The following is a 21,739-nucleotide window of genomic DNA, read 5'->3' as shown; positions in this document are numbered from 1 at the left end:
TAATTTCTCTTCATTTTGGGTTCCATTTATTCTTTAATAGTAATTTCTGATTGTTTTGAATTTGAATTAGTATAGTTTTTTTATTTCTGCTGATCTTAAGTTTAATATAGCCTTTACTTTTTTAAAAAACTTCTTTTTTGGAAAGTCTTTTTTAATTAGTAAAAAAAAAAGCTGCATAGTTAAGTTTGACAAAAAAGATAGGAATATCTTACTTTTTAAAATCAGGATTTTGCCAAGTTGGCATATGTATGACAGAGTCTTGGTGGCTAAGCGCCCTCCCCCTCAGCTCCACATATAGACATGTTGCACCCCTTCTATACAAAGTAAAAAAATTGAGGAAAAAAGAGCAAAAACTCAAATATTTTAATAGATTAGTTGATAAAAGAATTATCACAAATTACTTCTCTGTTGGATTAATAATAATTTTCTAAACCTAACAAAGTAAGAAAAAATCATTATGGAACATAGTTCAGAAGGATCATGAATAACATAAGGTAAATTTGCAGTTTTTGACATAATGTAGCTAGGATGAAAGTGAATACATCACTTAATGACTTTTTCTATGCTCTTTCATAATTTGACAATTTTTTCTGGGGGAAATTACATTTTGAGCCCTTAATAGAACCCCAAGAGGTAAAACAGTCCATAGTAGACAGGCCAAAAGTTTAAAAACCTATTTCTAAACAAAAACTGTCTAGGCTAGTGAGAAAATATTGCTATTTGTAGGTGATTAAGGAATGTTAATTATTATTTTTCCTTAGTCTTAATAATAACATGTTATTTTTGAAACAAATTTAGGGATGTATTTCAAAAACAGCCTGAAACACAGTAAAACTACCATGACATAATTTTCAAGGAATTTCTTTCATAATGAAATATTGCTATTAGGACTACCTAAAATATTCATTGCCATTCCTGAATCAGCTGTAAATGGCAATTTTTCTTACTAACCAGTTTTTCTATAAACATATTTTAAACTTTTGGTTGTCTGGGCTGATTTAAACCACTTTAGCCCATTAAGAGCTCAAAATGTAATTTCCCCTGGGATACCACCAGATGGCTAATTTGCTAATTTGACATTGATTTCCCAGTTTTTCTAATAAATTCATGAATTTATAAAATAATAAGATGACAGAGCAAACAAAATGAGTGAACTTTTAGAGGTTTTGTGAGTTCAGAGTGCTAGAATAGGTTCAAAAATTAATGTTAAGAAGACTATGTCACTAAGGCTAGGAATAAGTGACAATGAAAAGGTGATGTTGGGTAATGAAAAAATTGATCAGGTGGGCAGCTTCACTTACCTTGCTAGTAGCATATTATTAGTAAAGATGATGGGAGCAGTGAAGATGTTAAAGTAGAATAGCCAAGGCTCAGGGTGTTTTTTCACAGTTCAAAAAGGGGTAAAGTTCTGCCAAATCCTATTATTGAGTTAGGAATAAAGTGAATACACCATTCAATGCCTTTTTTTATGCTGATTACAAATATAATAAGCATTTCTATCGGAAATGAATTTCAGCCCCCCCCCCCGATATAGGCTATACCTAACTTAACCTAACCCAACCTAACCTAACCCTGAATTGGCCTATATAGGGGGGGGGGGCAGACACTCATTTCCTCTATAAAATCTTATTATATTTGTAATCAGCATAAAAAAAGGCATTGAATGGTGTATTCACTTTTGTCCTAACTCAATAATATGATTTCGTAGAACTTTACCCAAAAAGGTTTGGAAGAATAGGAAGATAAGTCTACAAACCAAGTTTAGAATATTAGAAGCTACAGTAATGATACTGGTCAAATATGGCTCTGAAGTATTGGTGCTACAAAAAGCATACTTCAAAATACCTTCCCAGGACAAACTTTAGCCTGTGGACCCATCCCTGAAAGTTTCATTTTCCTAAGCTAACCCCTTTCCAAGAAGGCCAAAAGTAGCTAAAGTAGAAATTTACCCATAGCCTATTTCAAATAGTAAGCTGCATGAAAAATGTGGATCAATACTGCTTTCCAGGGCTATAATGAAAGAAAGGTTGAGGTGGATAGAGCATGCTGTGTGAATTAAGGATGATAGATTACCAAAGAGTGTGCTTTTTGGCCAACCATCTAGGGCTAAATGGAAAGCAGGTTGTCTTTGTCTGGGGTGGGAGGATGTCATGAAGAAATATTTAAAGGAAATTAAAACTTCCTGGGAGGGTGTGAAAAGGGAGGCTTTGAATAGATTGGGGTGGAGGGGGGCGTGCATGGCTGTGTTGGCCTCAGGCGGCTTAATGCTGTGGTGAGTTGTTAGTGGTAGTACAAACCTTTAACCTGACATTAATACTCAATTGCGCATTGGTGGATGATATCAGCAAATGTATGCCAATCACTCTAATGAGGTAATTTGAAATGCCCCTTTTTATCATAACCTTAGAGAAAATTGTTCTAGTTATAAGGACAAGTCTTAAACGTAGCACATTGACATTTTTTAAACGTATAAACTATGTTACTTTTTCTCTTTTATCAAAAGACTATTTTTTGGATAAAAAAAAAAACAACTAAAAATCTCTTTATACTCAGCGAAAACACCTCAGAAGTGCCTTGTCATATAGTTAGTGTCACAGATAAAACATATGTAATACAGAAGTTCAACTGAAATAATTTTTTGGTCTTAATCGATTTGGTGCTTGTACTTGTCTATCCTCAGTTTTCTCAGGTTTCTAGCACGCAGTAACATCATCATACTTAGCCAAAAGGAACCCAGATACCGGACCCTTTTTTGCAATTAAATAATAAAAAAACAAGTTTTTTTTTAACTGAAGGTAAGGAGCGACATTAAAACTTAAAACAAACAGAAATAATTCCATATCAACGCCTCACTCTTTACGCTAAAATGGACTCTTTGTCATAACTCTAGGCTACATTTTAAAACAATAAAAACTTTAGTGTAAAGAACGAGGTGTTGAGGAGGGAAAACCCCCTTCATATACGAAATAATTACTGTTCGTTTTAATTGTTAATGTCGCTCCTTGCTTTCAGTTAAAAAACGTGTTTGTTTTATTTAATTTCTGAACGTTTTTCAACTAATGCAGGCTCGAATTTGTTTCACCGTATATGAAAAGTAAAACAAACTTTTCATATTAATTTTGGCAGATTTGTTCCGTAGATGAATGGTTATCCCTTCCTCAATACCTTATTCTTTACGATGAAGCTATTAGCAATTTTAAAAAAGCTTCCTATTCTAATTAAACGGCCCCCGTGTTTTAGTAGACGCTCTTAAGACGTTGGGACAAACAGGCAAACTTTAGCGTAAGGAGCAAAGTATTGAGCAGGGGGCATCATTCCCTATATGGAATAAAATTTGCTCGTTTTTCAAATAATGCCAGTAAAACTGACTCACTCTTGAAAATCGCCATCGCCCTTGAATTGAAAATTAAGTATTTTGCAGTAGGCATCAAGACATGGCTAACAGTAGAAAGAAAAACCAAGACAGATAGTCCAAGTAATTGAGAGACAAATGTTTAAATGGGTAAATGGCGGTAGCAAGTATGACATATCTTATTGGAAAAATACCTGTTTGTTAGTTTTCGGAAAGGCACGAAAGCCTACCTAGAGTCTGAGGAAGGTTGACCAAGAATTTAAATTGACATAGGGCCGTTAGATTGCCTGGAATGAGAGGCAAGCAAGGCACGCCCGCCTATGGTCTTAAGAAGGTAGGCCAAGAATTTAAAATTGACAGAGGACCATTAACTTGCTTGAAATAACAGAGAAATAATTGCTTAAAGCCATATTCATCTTCCAACTAGTACCTATTCATTGCCTAAGCTGGGCCCCGCACTCTGAGAAAATTTCAATTTTTCACAAAATTTTCTAATTGTTTGGTCACTTGGCGCTCCCAAATATTTTCCCAAATTCCTCTCTCAATTTAGCACTTTTTCACGGATGCCCACCGTCTCCAATCATAACCCTCCCCTGACGAAAAACTCCTCCATGGAAATGTCATCCAACGTGTGGTGCATCCCCTTTAGATTCCTTTCCAGACAGTTCCATCATCGCTGAGAATCCCCCTTCCTGTAAAAGTGCTTGCAACAATTCAGCCTGTAAAATTGTCCTCAGTATTCTTTTATTTGAATAAGACTTTAATCTCTAATCAGTTTCTTGGTCACTCTAGAAATGCCCCCTGCCGTAGAAATTATTTTTCAGAAATCAAAACATGCGGAAAAAAACCCTTGGATAATTCCCCCGGAACATCTCTAAATGACAAATTTGGCAAAGAGAATGTAAGTTAATTAAGGAAAAATTCGTATAGTAATTTTTTCAAATCCCCCCAGCGTAACATTTCTCCTGGAATATTCACCCCCTCCAAAATGTTCCTCCCCAATAAAGATTATCCGTATAGGTATCCACGCCAAGCACACCCCCCCCCCTCAAAAACAATGTGTGTATACTTCCCAATAACAAATATTATACGTAAACAATGGGTGAATTTCATAACTTACAGGCCTCTCCCCATGGACTGTGGAGCCAGTGGCAAATCCAGAAGGGGGTGGCCCATCCCCCTTAACGCAGTCTATAGTAGTATAATTTACTTAATTAATGCAAGATTGCGTGAATTAAATTTGCTCCTAACACAAGTTTATCGGATCAACCTATCCCCCCCCCCTAAAAAAATCCCGGATCCGTCACTGTGTGGGGCAGAATATTTTGAGAATTTGAAAAACCGAGATAGAGTTGCAGGAAAACATATAGAGGAAAATAAAAAAGTTTGTGATACCTTGGAGGTGAAGGAAGATTTTTCAATTCAATGTATTTATAACCTGTCAAAACAAAAAAGGGCGCAAGTCCCCTAAATGACAGAGTACATAAGAGAAACAAAAGAAGAAAGACAAGAAAACTTATACACTGAACAAAAATAAATAGTTTTTACAATCATAATAATCATAGACATAATCACAAATCATATATCATAATCAACAAGATAAGAAATAAATCAAAAGACATAAGAAAAAAACTCATAAAAATAAAGAGGACCAATCACAATTTAGTTTACTGGCGGAAGATTGAAAATATTTTACTCTTTTATCAATACTTGTCGAAGGGAAAATGAACCTGAAGTTTTGGGACAAAAAAGAGTTTCTAATCAAAGAGGGAATATGTAAAAGGAATTTAACCATTTTAAAATACATACGGTGAACAAGTTTTTTTTGAAGCAGGAAAAAGTTGCCAATTGGTAGACATGAAAAGAATATAAGGCGCAGTCAGACTACTATAATGCTTGGAAAGAGGGAGACGACTAATGAATTTAACATTAGAAACAAGTGACACATAAGCTATCCTTGTCTTTTTTCAAGATATCTAATTAGAAGCTAAATAGTCTCCTAGTTGAATTTCCAATGGACATTCACAGGTAAATAAGACTTTTAGAGAGGGGGATACAAGTTTCAGTAAGTTGGAGGGATTTATCAGAGTATCCTTTGAGGTTGAAACCGACAGCTACAGTTTTATCCACATTAAAACTTAAACCAATCTGCTAATAATCTAGTTTTAACTTCGAAAAAGTGCTCTCACAACCAGAGAAAGTGCGACTCAGATTTAGGATATCATCAGCATACTTAAGTAAAGAGATGTCTAAACCCCCGTATATACAGATGGACTCAATAGAACTTTGAGCTGGAATGACTGAATTAATAAAAAGCGCGGGGGAAGTGAGACCTCCTTGTCTAACGCCTTTTAGTACATTAAAAAGCTCTGAACCGTGCTTCATTTTGGCACGGAGATGTTTATACATGGATCGAAGACCTCTCTTTAGAGCTTCTACCAATATCTGGGCAAAAATACACGAATCAAATGTTCTGGCAGTTTCCAGTGCACATAAAACAATAAAATCCCTGGAACCTTCTACATCTGCAAGAACCGTAAAAAGGGAAAAAAGAGCATGCTCACGACTAAGTTCTTTGCGAAAACCGAACTGATGTGCAGGCACAGAACACTTTTGGGAAATTTCTTTAAGAATAATAGATTCAAATATTTTAAAAGTTGTGCTTGAGACGGTTATAGGCCGATACGATCGAGAATCTTCGAGCTCGTTTTCCCCTTTTTTTGGTATAGGCTTAATCTGGCCTATACAAAACTGTTGAGGTACAATAACAGAAGAAATAGACATTGAAAAAGGTAACGAAAGATGCTACGACAAAAGACTGCTACTATGTTCAAAGTGTATAGCAGATATTAAATCAACACTGGCAGAAGATTTGTTCTTGATTTTTTAAAGATTAAACTCAATATCGGACGGCGTCACTATAAAAGCAGAACGAATAGAATTCGCAAGCAAACGGTCAAGCTCTTTTTATTATTTTTATAATTTGTTTTGTGAAGAAGAATTAGCTACAATACTAAAAGGATTACAAAATAATAAGGCTCCAGGTGCTTATAGTGTGGTAAATGAGTTTCTTAAATATGGTGGCTCTGAGGTGAGAAATAAGTTACTGAAGATTATGAATATGATTTTTGAAACAGGGGAAGTACCTCACGATTTTAAGAAAACCTTAATTAAGCCACTTTATAAGAAACGTGATAAGAATGACTTTGGTAGTTATCGACGCATTAGTCTGGTCTCTGTAGGTAGCAAATTACTTAGTAATATGATACTTTTTTGACTAAGATATACTGTAGACAAAGTTTTTAGAGAAGAGCAGTGCGGTTTTAGAAAAGGTAGAGGATGTGTCGATCAAATTTTCACTCTTAGGTTAATAATTGAGAAGTCCCTGTGTTGTCAAACACCTTTGGTTCTTAGTTTTATTTTATGATCAACCGTTTGATTCTGTTGATAGAAGAGCTTTAGCAAAGGTTTTATCCTTGTAAGGTATTAATTAAAGAAACTTTCCGAAAAATAAGTTTTTCAAATAAAAGTAAAGGCTATTTTAAACTTAAGCTCAGCAGATACAAATACCTGTTAGTATTCAAACTCAAAACGACCAGAAATTATTATTAAAGAATAAATGAAACCCGAAACGAACAGAAATTAAATAAACAATCATAGCAAAAAATATACAACAAGTAATAATATAAATGCATAAATAGATCTTAAAGCGAGTAATGCTTCGATTGAATATGAAAATGAATCTTAAAACGAAAACAAATATTTTGCTATTGCAGTGTAAATGCAACTTAAAACGAACAGAAATTAAATAAACAATCAATGCAAACAAACATTCAATAGACATTAATGTAAATGAATAATTAAATCCTAAAACGAGTGAAACTTAAATTGAATATGCAAATCAAGCTTGAAAAGAACGAAAATCACTACAAACAAAGTCACTGCAAAAATCACTACCTCCGTTTCCTTCTCTTTAAAGTCTTTCTTGTTTGGCTGAATTAAAGAGAGGTACTTTTTGGAAAGTGATTGGAGAGAAAGACGGTGGGAATCCGTGAACAAGTGCTAAATTCAGCTAATTTTTAATGTCGGTGGTCAATATTACAATGACTCGGAGGGGCATAAGAATACCGTAACATAGAGCCATCTTTCGGCGTGACTAGCCATGTAAGGTGCTTAAGATAGATTGGATTGCTTTAATCAGAGCTCTTCCTAGAGTTGGTGGTGCCAGGGAAAAATTAATTACAGCGACCCCTCATGACTCAAATATAAGCAAAAAAAATCCGAGTCAAAGCGAAACATTTGATCAAAGTAAGTAAACCCTTTGCTGCCCCCTCCCCCATATCGACTTACATATTTGGAATAGGCGTTCAACCGTATTTAAGGTGGTGTGTTCAAGTTTGGCCAAGCGAAAAAATTATAAATTGTGAATTTACCTTCTAGATTGTGTCCCAGTTCTTCCTTATCCTTAAAGCTAACTTAGGCAATATTTTGCATCATAGTTCAACTATTACTGAGAAAAAGTTACAAATATCTGAAACCTACAAAATTACTGAAATTTGCTCAGAATAAGAGGCTGAGCTCATGTAATGACTAGGTACTATTTGGAAAGTGATTGGAAAGGGAGACGGTAGGCATCCGTGAACAAGTGCTAAATTCAGCTATTTTTTTAATTCTGGGGCTATTTTTAATTTAATTATACATAAATCGATATGTATAATTATTATCGATATGGATATGTATAATTATCGATATATATAATTACATATTTGGAATTAGTGTTAAAATGGATTTCAAGTTTGTGTTCAAATTTGACCAAACGATAAAATTAATAAACTGTAAATTTACCTTCTTGATTGTGTCGTAGTTCTTCCTTAAGGCTAACTTTGGTATTATTTGGCATCATGGGTCAACTATTAGTAAGTAGCTTTTATTTAATGAAAAACTCAAATTAAATTCTTATTTAAGGAGAATTCTGCAGAATATCCTAACCAAAAGAGGATAAAGATGGGAGATGACGTCACATCAAATTCCGACATACAGTAACAAGACTTGATCAGTTCAATAAACTGCTCCGCACCATCAGTTATTATGTATGTGCCGCCAACAAAATTCACCCTCAATGTTGAGATTATAGGCATATCTAAGACCCAGGAGCAAGAAAATGAAGGTATGGCCAATCCAAACTCCACCGGTGACCTAATGTTGTTCCTCATGCGGGGCCATCCAATTAAAATGGATCTATGAATACAATTTTAAGTAAATTTGTTGATAAAAAAATAGAACCAGCAATGGCTCTTTGAGTTTATGCTAAATTTTATGATATGCGTTTCATCAGAGATTGAATCTTCTTATTATCTTAATAGTTTAAAATCAAGTAATTGTATCATCCCAGTTCCAGCAAGTACACTTGAAGATCAAAATAAATTTGTCATAGCGGATCAAATTAGTCGTAACACATTGGAAGTTATGCTCAGTGACTTGGGCGATTTTACTGAACGCCCCATCCCTCTTATTGCGTTTGAAGGTGAACAGAGTGGTGCTGGCGTTGAAACCTCACCACCATCAACAACAATTAAATTACCAGATTTTTATTTATCAAACTCTTCCTAGCACAATATCAATGTTTATGCAGACGTTTTTGGGGGTCTGTTTAATTCTTTGATGTCCGAGGAAATTTTAACAGATCCCCTGGCTATTTTAAATTCCCACGTGAATAATATTCGAGCCCTTCTTGAACAACAGATAAGGAAGAGGGGTGGTAGGAGCCGTTTAAAAGCATCAATAGCACTAGAACTTTTTTATATAAATGAAAATGCGGGCGATGCTTATTTAAAATATGTGCATACTGAGATGCTACCAATTCGTCCGCATTTGGAAAACTATGAAAATATATTTATGGAATGGATCAATACCATAGTGGCTAAATTAGATAATTATAATCAGGGGGTAGTGAGGCAGTGATTTTATTTATAGAGAATTTAAATGTAAATATATGCAAATCAACAAAATTATTTTAAGAGGAGGTGCTGGGGGAGCCGGGCCGGAACCTATAGTTTTAAAATAACAGTAGATTTGGAGAAATGTCAAGGTGTGCAAAGAATATGTTTCGATACAAGGCTACAGTGTTTCAAATATGTTTTCCTTACCGCAGCCTTCCATCCCCTGAAAAATAATGCTTTTAAGACAAAGTTGGACCAATTGCCATCTAATGGGGATGGGGAGGGGTCAACGTTTCCTGAAGTAGATTTCAATTGTTTAAATGGTCAATATCCCGTAACAATCAAGGGGATAGATATTTTTAGCGGGCTAATTATTTAAAGATTGTTGTTACGGTGTTACAGAATGAAACAGAATTTGTGGAGGGTGACCGCAGTAACAAAAAGCGGGTTATATTTCCAGTGAGGGCTACGTCCATTGAATCAGTAAAGCATTGGGTATGGCTTCTATATACGCCTCCTACAGAGCCTGATTCATTTGGACATTTTAATCCAGTTACAGATATAAGTAGGTTTTTATGTGAGGGTAAAAAGCGGCACAGGGGTGTATGCCACTATTGTCTACCATTTCTGTCAAAATTTCGTAGTGATTTAAAGCTAAAGCCTCACATGAGACACTGTAAAAGTCATGGGTACCAGTCAATGGAAACGGTTAGTGGCAATACGGCGGTCTTGCGTTCTGGGAATTTCCAGAATACACTCTTACAGGGTAACAAGATCTTTTAGACTGCGAAGCCAAACTCATAGATCTGTACGATTCGTCAAATCCAAATCGTGTTAAGGAACCTGAATCCATTGGAGTCTATTAAGCCCACGCCCAAAGAGACTCTATTAATATCATGCAAGTGTTAGATGTAGTTGAGACATTGTGCGGGGAGAATATTATGTGCACAGCCTCGAATAAACTTATTATAACAGAAAAATGAGGAAATTTCATGGTTGCGCCATACACATTATTCAATGATTGTATCACCAGAGGACATGTTGGCCATTAAAAATCAGCAAATATGTTGTGTTTTTAAGGGAGAATTTGATGAGGGTAAAGGAGGTAAGGGGAAAGGGGGCAAGAGGAAAGTAATCGACCAAGATCATTTTTGGCAGGAAGTTTCATTCGGTGGGAGTAAATTTCGGGGGTGGCCCATCAGTTATGTAATATAAACGTTAGTTAGTAGTATTTTATACCTGTTTTATACACAATGCCAATTACGATTTGAAGTTTCTTTTGCCAGTGTTGGCACGTATGCAGAAGGGTGGAGTTGTAGATGACGCATGGCTAGATTGTTCTTTTCCTGTAATATCGTACCAAAATCATCTGAGAAGTTGCTGCTCTTTGAATTCAAATGGAAAACAGTAGATAATGGTCATACTTGACTGAAAAAAATCCGTTTTTAGACTCCTTTCGTTTTTCCCCCAAATCCCTAAGCCAATCGATTCAGGTACAGAAAAGCAAAAATTTTGATAGTTTCACCTCCTTAAACAGTGCTTCCTTGATGATGAAATGTATTATTTATTAATATGTAAGGGCATATACGCATATGATTACTACAACTCCAACTCGAAAAAAATGAGGTGTCATTACCACCTATTGAAGTATTTTATAATTCACTTACTGATAGTCAATGCACCACTGCCGACTAAGAATTTTCCAAGAGGGTTTGGGCAAAGGGAGATTGTAAAAATATGTGGGGTTATTGTAAGATGTACTTGGATAGTGATGTATTGAATCTATTGGACATTGTCTGTAAGAACACGGATAAAATCTATTTGGAATTTGGGTTGGATCTGGGCTATTGTTTTTCATTTCCTCATCTGGTGATTGATTTAATTCTAAAAACCAGCAAAGAAGAAGTAAGTATGATCGACGACGTGGATCAGCATCTATTTGTAGAAAGATCAATGTGGGGTGGGTATGTTTTCCACGGGGACCGTATCTTGAAAACTGATCCGACTAGACAAAATAGCAGTAGTGAAAAGTATGGTGCAGTTTTTTTTTATATGAATTCCCTTTATCAGTTGGCAATATCCCACTACTGTTTACCGTGTGGTAATTACAAATGGCTTAACATTCCTTGTGCTTCAAATTTTCCCAATATTGCCACCGTTGAGGAGAATGGATCGCAAATATGGTTTTTTGAAATTGATTGTGAAATACTGATGGAACTCCATGACTCGGTAAAGGATTTTGTTTTCCCGTCCAGAAATAGACCGGTGACTAAGGACTCTTTGAATTCATATATTTTATCTTTAGTAGAGAATGGAGTATGCACTGGGCACCTTCAAAGCAAAAACTTATTGCCGACCTTAATCCGAAACAGAATATCGTTGTTCATCATGTGCTATTGCGGTGGACAACTTTTCAAATACATTAAACTTCCCAAAAAGTCTTATTATCAATAAGCAAATTCCAAAGAAATTACAAAAACATAGTCCATCACCATCATCAACAACACAAAAATAAGAAGAAACATAAGAAGATTTGAAATCAGTCTTGGAGAATACTAGCACACAGAGTAAAAACATTGATTTGATGACGACACCGGTGGTAACTAGAAAAAAGGGAATACGTATTGATAAAATTCATCGTCATCACCATCGCCACCTACCAGTATGCAAAAGGATAGCGGATATTACTTTACGTATTTGCGTTCAAAATGATTGAAGTTTTGAAACAGGTTTATGAAAATATTGGTGAGCTGGGACGTTTAAGTTCCCTCAACACACTTTCCAAAGCCACTGGTGTTGGCATCAAAACTGCACAAGAATATCTACAAACTGAATCAAGTTACAATCTACATCGAAATCATAGGGTTTGTGGTAATCATTATCCAAAAACTAAAGCATTTTTCCCACTGTATATAATGCAAGTAGATCTCTTAACTCTAGATGAGATTCAAAGGCGTCACAATACACCGTACAAATACATTCTACTTGCAATCAATGTTTATAGTCGCTATGCATATGCTATTCCATTGCGGACAAAAAAGGTGTTGAAGTTGTCCAGGCTATAGAAAGTGTTCCTGAAGAAGATTGTTATGAGATATTCAAATGAACCGTTGCAGTGAGTTTGTTAATCCACATTTAGAAAAGGTACTATTGAAATATAATGCAATGCTCTTTCATAGTCACAGTCCTGTAAAGGCTGCATTGGCCGAAATATTGATAAGAACTATTCAACATTTAATTTCAAGACATTTAACATTGAAAAATGTGGCTGCTTTTATTCTTGTTTTAGATAAAATCGTGCAAATTTATAGTCAACGACGTCATTGATCATTGTCGAACGTTAGCCCTCAGGAAGCTCATCGAGGTGATCATAATACACTTAGATAATTTCTTAATTCATAATTTCAGTTCATATTTTTTGGATTTTGTGCAAATCGCGGATATTGGCGAATAACTCGCTTTTATGGTTGTTAGGTAGTTGGTTTTAATTCTTTTAATTTTTGGCTTTTATTGATACATCGTTTCGTTTCGCACTGAAGAAGAGAGGCGTTTGTCCTCTCGAAATATTCGCTTCGTTCTTTCAGTATCTTCATTTGGCCTATAAAAACCCCATTTTTGCTCGTTTTTCTTTCTTTACATAATACACTTGGCACTGTTCTTAAACAATATTCCAATGAAAAGGTTGTGAACAAAAATTAAATGTTGGTGATACTGTTCAAATTAACAGAACAACTAATATTTTTGAAAAGGAAAATTACTAAAGTGCCTTTTAAAGCGTCAAAAATCATAAACATTAAACCCATTACTTATCGTATAAGAGACACCAAAGATGAAGAGATTCTCGGTATTTTTTATGACTATGAATTACAAAAAGTTAAAAATAATAGTGAAATCTATCAAATTGAAAAGATATTAAAAAGCCATACAAAAAAGGGCAAGAAACAGTTGCTTGTTCGTTGTCTAGGATGTAAATCTGATTTTGATTTTTAGGTAGGCGTTGAAGACATAAACTATGTTCAATGATTTCTCTGAGAAATTAATAACCAATGCATGTCATCATCTCTGTGATTATTTGAATAAAACGAGTGATTTTTGGACTAAACTATGCCCTACCATCGAATTTGAAGGTAGATATGAAGTTGCTCTCGTCGATTGTATTATTAAGAATACATATGATGTTCTAAGAAAGGATACCCCTTATGAGATTAAAATAAGACCCTTTGACTTTGGTAATGATGGTGGGGTGGCAAATTTTGACTCTGATGATTACCCTATTGCTACCGTACCTTACAGGGAATGCAGCAATATGCGCGAGCTGTTTCGAGTTATCAACAAAATATTGCAGGTCGAAAAAAAAGATGTTTTTCTTTCAAATCTTCGAAAGAACAAAGGAGAATATATATTACCAATCCATTTCCAGTCCATTTCCTCAATGAGAATTTACTTGAGGTTCTTGGTTTTAAAGATCGCATTATTAAAGCAGAAAATTTCTGTAGCAACGAACATTTTATCTATGCAGACTATGCACCTAGTTTCTCGTCGGACAGTTGTATATTTATTTAAAGTGCATTTGTGGAACCGTCGAGACTTGGTAATTCAAATGCCCCCCTTCTACGTGTTCTAGAGAGGAAAGACATTGAAAACAATGTTCACCACTATGATACAAGACATCTCAGTATGTTCCCGTAGACACTTCGTGTTTGGAACTCTGCCAGTTAACACTGAGAAGTGAAATCGGAGATCTTTTAGCAATAAGAAAGGGATTGTGCGTCATTACATGTCATTTTTGACCCGTTGTTTAATATGAATAATAAAAGAATTCCATTTGTCTGTCCTGACAGTGATTGTTATGCTGGTGCTTTGAGTTTTCGTCGAATAGATCAGAGATTGAACTATTACAAGGGGCGTACTACAATGTATGGCTATGTTCTTGGTAGTTGGTTTCCTAGGCTATTTCGTTCTGCACTACCTCTTGCCAGAAAATATATTGTATTTGCTACAAAATGGGTCAGCAAAAATCTATCATCAAAATGAGAAGGAATTAAAAAGGGTGCGTGATCATCATTCAGTCATCAGTCTCGACCCAGGTGGGAAGCGAAAGACATCAGCAACGACTTTGAAGAAAAAAGGAAGAAAATAAGAAGGAAAAGAAATAGATTGTTAGGTCAAAGAAGGATTTCTTTTTTTAGATGACGTATCTCCCACACAAAGAATCACATCCATCGATCACCTGGTCACTGAATCTATTCAATGCTGGAAATATTGATGTCTGTTTCAAGTATGGCTACTATGAACAATTTCATCTTCAACAACCCCGGTCGGAAAATATACACTTTCAGATATTTTCCAATGAAGATTATTTCATTGATTTATCATCTACATTTATTGATTTAAATGTCGTGGTGAAGAAAAGGTCTGACAATCAAATTCCCATCACTACCTATGGTCTATCCTTAAAAGAACTGTATTCTAAACAACTTGTTCAAACGAATTAATGTATTCATTAATGGAACAATGGTGAGCACTAGCAATAATTTATCAAACCATGCAAGCTACATACAATTTATGTTGATGACTCCAAAGTCATACAAGGATATGAGATGACAGGTATTGGGCAATGAATATAGATCGAATGTTGATTCTGACGGTGAGTTAACTACTGCAGTGACCTAAGAGTATTTTTTAGTTGGAAAATTAAATCATTAAATATTTAATATATCTCAATGGTTGTCCCCAAATGTTGAGATTGACATAAAGTTACAACTAGCTCCTACCTGTTTCATTTTGAGAAAAACACTTATTACAGCACCTGAAACAAATGTCAATATCACTTCAGCAATTCTTCATGTTCGAAAATAAAATGTTATGAGCTCTATTGCATGGGCAGTGGAAAAACTGAGAGCCAGTGGTAACAATATCAAACTTCTTGTTCCCCATACAGTCACCGATCAACGTCACATTGTCACTGGTAGTCGTAGTTACACCAATTCGTCATTTATCAATGGAGAAATTTCCTCAAAACTCGTTTTGGCTTTTGTGAAGAGTTTTAGTGCCTTTGGATCCTGGACTGCACCTCCCCACGATTTTAATTTTTTTTATCTTGCCTTGTGTGTAAAGTGAATGGAACTCCCTTGTAGCATTTACCATTTGATAAAAAATCCCTTAGAACTCTGTATGAATTGACTATGCAACCCCTAGATCATGATGGACAGCTATTTGAAAATGAAATAACCAATTCAATGTTTCAAAAAATCATCGTTTATTTGTTTTGGACTTATCAGACACTCAAGATATGAGTATTGTATGGACAGGGAATGTACGTTTAGAGTTCACATTTCCCGATGCTTTAACTGAAAGTATTACGTTAATATCACTGATTCAATTCGAAACTTATTTGGAAATCACCCCTGATGGCAGTGTTCTACTAGACCTAGCACCATGAACACAAATCAAATAATCAGCGTATTTAATATTGATTTATACATGTCCAAATACAAATCCTATTGTATACCATCGGACTTTCTTGAAAAAATTCAATTTGTTAACTATTCCATAATCATTTTTAATAGTTTTCCATCGACCGTAATGACAGGTCATTGGCTATGCATCCTTCAAAACACTAAGAATATAAAATTTTTTGATCCTCTTGGCCTATCATATACATTTTACACCCGACACATCAACAACTTTTTTGAAAGCAGTGGGAAAACTATTATTCAAAACCAGATGAGAGTGCAGGATTTAACGACTAAAATCTGTGGATTTCATGCACTACTGTATTTCATTTTCAGATGTCGTGGCTATGCTTACAACCAGTTTCTCACTATTTACGTTAACAATCCTTGTCTGAATGACTGCATAGTGGAAAATATATTTGCATAGCTGTATAATAATGATTTTAGTGCACTACGAATAAAATATTCTAAAAATGTATGTAAAATTGTTTATTAATAAAAATAATGTATATACATAAAAAATTACTTTATTCTCCTCTTTAGATTTCTTCTTTTACGTATAGGTAACTGTCGAGAACAACTAATGCTGGTAGATCATCTGAGTTCGCTGTATATTGATCCTGTGCTGCAATGTCAGGGTCACATTTTTTACAGTACAATGTATCTTCACTCTTATTATATCTCTTTGTATAGTCAATGATATTATTTTCAATCATATTACAAAATTCACGTGTTTCAATTTGCTTATTTGAAGCAACATCACATACAGTGTTTTCAAATTGTGAATCACATTGTGAATCACATGTGTAACAGCCAAATAAAAATCAGTAGGCTTACAATCATTGTAGGCATTATCTCCACAACGATGACGCAGAAACCACATTCTTTTGTTATTCTAACAGTTGAATCGTTGACCTGGTTCTTCCTCCCGAAACAATTTAAAACCTCGAAGATTATAGTCTCTTAGAAATAAACTAAAATCTTGTTTAGGATTCCTTCTAATCATACCAGGATAGGTATTCTCCCACTGACCACATTTATCATAGTGACAATTGGAGCATAGATGTCCTCTAGGGTTAGAGTCACAAATCTCTTCAAGAACATGAATTACAGCCTTTAATTTGTACTGCGTATCCCATATGCAATTTAAACGGGTTACATAATCTACACTTTTCATCATACTCGTCAATCATTATACAATTCTAAAATGAGGACCAGCTGCCCAGTGTATACATGCATAGTGGCCATGTATAGAGCCTTTTTCATGTGTTGACACTCTCACCGCCAAAATGAAACTGACATAAAATCGAGAAGTTGAGAGGGAGAGAAAGAGGAGTAATCATTTGGTATCATAAAACCTGTTTGAAAGGGATCTTCTAAATTCTAGATTTATTATTCTCATTAAAAATCATCAGACCAAATCCACAATACCATTTTGTTTTGTTTCGATTAATATGTCAATAAATTGTGTAAATGCGTTTGGACCACGAAGTAACTGTTTCACAAAACAGTCCAATGATGGAGAATCATTTTTCAGTATATCGTCAAGTATTCTTCGAGAAAATAATTTCCTTTGAAAAGATAACTCCAGAAAATCATCATCTAGGATCAAACATTTTTCCATCGTCACAAGATTCTGTATAATTTTCTCTTTCTCAAGTTCAGTCATTTTTTGTAATCATCACACTCTCACAACCAACTTAGACTAACTAGGATTCTTTCTACTTCAAGAATATTCGGTAACCAACTATAAAATAAATTTTCGATTTAGAAGCATTTTTACTATATAAAAGTACAATAACAACAATAATCACTGACACACCTTATTCTCCTCAATATATTTCACTATTGTATTTTAAGCAGCTTGAAGTCTATTTATATGCACTATATCAAGTTTCGCTTCAAAGCATTAGTGCTCCTCCGATTTAAATTTGCTCAATGATATCAAATATCTTGCATACGTATGATCCCATTCAAGGCTTAATATAGATCCTCTTTTAATTTCTACTGCTACGTTTGGTAATCTCACCTTTGTATCATTGCTCGTACCAGATCCACCATCCACTTCTAATAGCGTAAACATAGCACTAATTTTTGCTAATATCTTGTCAAATAATAGAGCATAAACAAAATATTTTATCTTTGAATTCGATTCTCTTACTAATATGAATTACATTGAAAATCACTCCTTATATTAAATCTGGCTGCTATGGCCTCATAGCTAAGGTATCTTACAAGTAATACTGATGGATAAATGATGTCCCATTAGTATCTACTGAGATGATTTAGACCTTTTGGCTGTTCTCACCATATTATATATCATTATATGACTAGTATTACGTGTTTGGTAGGTTTTTACGATGTTCGTCCCGGAGTAATTAGATGAACACGGTGTTTGGCAGGTTTTTACCAAGGACATGAAATCTCGTCCCAGAGTAAGTATACGCACGCTAATTGCGTAGCTGTGTTGGCCTCAGGCGGCTTTGTGCTCCGGTGAGTTGTTAGTAGTAGTAGTAGTAGTACTCATTTCAAACAAACGCCACCTGCGGACTATAAATATCCTTCACTTAATTTTACCTGAAAGAAAATATTATCATGTCTACCCAATACGAATCCTGCTGTAAGACGCTATTCTTTTTGTATTTCGACATTTGTCTTTTAACTTGAATCCATTTACTAAACATCACAATTTTCTGTATTGCTAAATATAACCTTCACTTATTCATCCATAAGAAAAGTAGCCATTCCCATGGGACTATGGTATAGCCGAATAAGCTTAAGACCCTTATGAATTACTACTTACAAAGAAAGAAGAATGTAAAAGTTAAATATTTGGTTATAACGAGCATCCTCTAGTGAGCTTCTTCAAAATCGAAAAAAAATAACGGAGGTGGGTTCCAAAACATGCAATCTCACTGTTAATCTCTTAACTCGAGTATTGATGCCATTGGGCAAACTTGGAGTGGCTGTTAGCGCCATTACCACGGTCTTAGGTTTAGTCGTAGTAATAGTTGGCTTTAGGGGTTTCTGCTTATATAAAATGTTCTTTCTTCAAAAGACCTTGCGAACAGGATGTTACCAGTTCTTCGGTTAGCGCAATAATGACTACTCCTGTAGTATCTGTTCTTATCAGCTTAATATCTGATACGTTCCCTACATGGACCCCAGAAAATTAAACTGATATTTGGAGACCAGAGGGATGTCGGGGCTTGCTCCGTTCCCTCCATGAGCCCAAATCAATTATGTGATTTATGCGCTCTTCAAATTTAATAGAAACCACACTTGTATTGTCCTAGCCCTTGAATATATTGAAAATCATATTTTTTCATCTGAAAAAAAGGAGGAAAATTATATATAAATTAAAAAAGTTGATGGTGAAAAAGCATATAACCAGATATGCTAAAAGGACAATTAGAGCGTGTCAAAAACTGAAGACCAAAGACATACGTGGGTAGAAGGCAAGGGACCCCGAGAGTAGTATAGCTATAATATAAGGTAGCACAGTGTCCCCCCATATAGCTATAATATAAGGTAGCGCAGTGTCTCCCCATAGAGCTATAACGATTCCAAGCGCAGTGTCCCCCCATATAGCTATAACAGTTTCAAGCGGACAGTACTCCCGCCAATACAAGCAGACAGTGTAATGACCGGATTCAACTACCTTGAAAATTCGTGCTGTTCACGAAACCATGGTTGTTATTTTAGTCTATAGTTGATAGTGGGAGTATCAAGAATGATTAAATTTGAGAAATAGAAGATCTTACAGAATCTAGTCAAATTGGAAAAATGTTTAGTGTTAGATGATGACTTTTTGGAATTATCTCTTCAAGGGAAAATATTTTCTCTAGAAATACTTAAATGCATAATGGGATCTGATTCTCATTCCTTGGATTATTGTATGAAGCTTATGCATTGCGAATCAAATGCATTTACTCAATTTATTGATATATTAATTAAAACGAAGCAAAATGACATTGTGATTCTGCTTTTAACCACTACATAGAAATTCATTCTTTAAAACAGTAGGAAGTAAGTTTTTGTGACGATGCTCGATTACTCCCCCTCCTAGAAGACAATGTTATTTTTTTATTGATTTTGAGTCAGTTTCTTTCTGGCAGTGAGAGGGACAACATCGAAAAAATGTGTCATACATGTTCACTATGTTTATATACATTGGGCAGCTGGTACTCATGTGAGAACTGTACTACAGTTGATGACTATAATGGAAAGTATAGACTATGCAAGCCATGTAAACTGCATAAAGGATATGCTGTGAAAATTAAGGACTGTAATACCTGCCTTGAAGAGACTTGTGACTCTCATCCTAATGGTTATCTTTACTCCAGTTGTCATTTTGATAAGTGTGACCAGTGGGAAAATACTTACCCTGGTATGATTGGAAAAAACCCTAAACGTGACTTCAGTTCATTTCTAAGGGATTGGTATCGTCGCGGCTTTAAATTGTATTGGGAAGAAGAATTTGGAGCATGTTTCAATTGTAAAAACATGAAGAGAGTATGGTTCCTGCGCCATCGTTGTGAGGACAATGCAAGTAATGATTATAAACCTACCGATTTTTATTTGGCTGTGACAGAAAGTGATTCTTCATATGAAAATATTGTGTACGACATTACTTCAAATAATCAGATAGAAACAGGTGAATTTTTCAATATGAATCGTAATAGTATCATTGACTTCACAAGAAGATTTAATAAAAATGAAGTTACAAAATATTGTGGAAAATGTGATCCAGACTTTGCACAACAGGATCAGTACAAGTTGAATCCAAATGATCTGCCACCACTAATCGTTGTCGACGACGATGTCTATGATGATGATGACAATCTAAATGACTATGAAGAAGAAGAAGAAGAAGAAATCTAAACAAATGAAGACGAAAGACTTTTTTTTATAGTGCATTTATATTTTATTAATGAACAAATTCACATACATTTTTAAAACACTTTATTCTTAGGGCACTGAAATCAATACTATACAGGTCTGAGAGGTTATTTTCTACTAAAAGTCATCCAAACGTGGACTGTCTACATAACTGTTGAGAAATTCACTGAAAGTATAATCACGGCATCGAAAAATGAAATAAAGTAATGCATGAAAACCACAGATTTTGGTCGATAGATCCTGTACTCGCATCCGATTTTGAATAATTGTCTTCTCACTTCCTTCAAGGTAGTTTTTGATGTGTGGTGTTTAGAATGCATGTGGTAGACCAAGAACATCAAAAAATCTTATATTCTTCGCTGTTTGATAGATGCATAACCAATAACACGTCTGCACAGTTGATTGACTCCTATTAACAATGATAATGGTTTTGTTAACAGTATGAATGTATTGAAGGAAATCTGAGGGTATACAATAGGATTTGTATTTGGACATAAAAGGATCCATGTTAAATACATTGATTATTTGAGTGGTGTTCATGGTGCCAAGTCTAAAAGAACACTACCATGGGGAGTAATTTCCCAGTAGGTTTCAAATTGATTGAGTGAGATTAATGTTACACTCTCTGTCAATGGTTTGTCAAAGTTAAACTCCAAACGTACAGTACCCGTTCGGACAATACTCATATCTTGAGTACCAGACAAGTCCAAAACAATGATACCATGACTTTTTGTGAACATTGAATCGGTAATACCATTTTCATATAGTTGAGAATCTCGATCTAGGGATTGCATTGTCGATTCATATAGGGTCCTATAGGATTTATCAAAGGACAAATTGTAGAGAGGAATTCCGTTTACTTTACAGAAAAGAGAGGAAAGTCCAAATAATTCAAATTCATGTGGCGAGGTTGTCCACGATCCTATGACACTGGCACTTTTTACAAAAGCCAAGGCGAGTTTCGACGGAATTTCACCATTGATAAATGAAGAATCGGTTTAGGTACTTGATCCAGTGGCAATATGACGTTGACTGGCGATCGTGTGAGGAAAGAGCAGTTTGAAATTATTTCCAGAGGCTCTTAGTTTTTC

At 35.0% G+C, this 21,739-nt stretch overlaps 2 protein-coding genes and 1 pseudogene across 2 annotated transcripts in view; 1 reads left to right on the top strand and 2 right to left on the bottom strand.

Moving 5' to 3' along the window:
- Window positions 1-2,456, bottom strand: part of oaf (BRICHOS-like domain-containing protein out at first) — a 37,082-nt gene extending 34,626 nt beyond the window's left edge. The window contains exon 1 of the mRNA XM_089092304.1: window positions 2,298-2,456. Coding sequence (XP_088948430.1) covers window positions 2,298-2,399 — 102 coding nt within the window. The 5' untranslated portion in view covers window positions 2,400-2,456. The remainder of the gene's footprint in view (window positions 1-2,297) is intronic.
- Window positions 2,457-5,503: 3,047 nt separating this feature from the next.
- LOC148950330 (uncharacterized) lies at window positions 5,504-6,136 on the bottom strand. The gene has a single exon (XM_089091839.1). The coding sequence runs from the start codon at window positions 6,134-6,136 to the stop codon at window positions 5,504-5,506; it is 633 nt and encodes a 210-aa protein (XP_088947965.1).
- Window positions 6,137-18,847: 12,711 nt separating this feature from the next.
- Window positions 18,848-19,012, top strand: LOC148950329 (U2 spliceosomal RNA; annotated as a pseudogene).
- The last annotated feature ends 2,727 nt before the right edge of the window (window positions 19,013-21,739 follow it).

This window comes from Artemia sp. Qi Xiang Cuo, chromosome 7 (genome assembly GCF_049724085.1).
Source record: "Artemia sp. Qi Xiang Cuo chromosome 7, ASM4972408v1, whole genome shotgun sequence".
Lineage (NCBI taxonomy): Eukaryota > Metazoa > Arthropoda > Branchiopoda > Anostraca > Artemiidae > Artemia > Artemia sp. Qi Xiang Cuo.
Note: the sequence above shows the minus strand (reverse complement) of the source record. Positions and strands in the feature narration are given on the sequence as shown.

Bases quoted from the DNA above. Each gene is read 5' to 3' on its own strand.
- LOC148950330 (XM_089091839.1), bottom strand. From the start codon at position 6,136: ATGTCTATTTCTTCTGTTATTGTACCTCAACAGTTTTGTATAGGCCAG.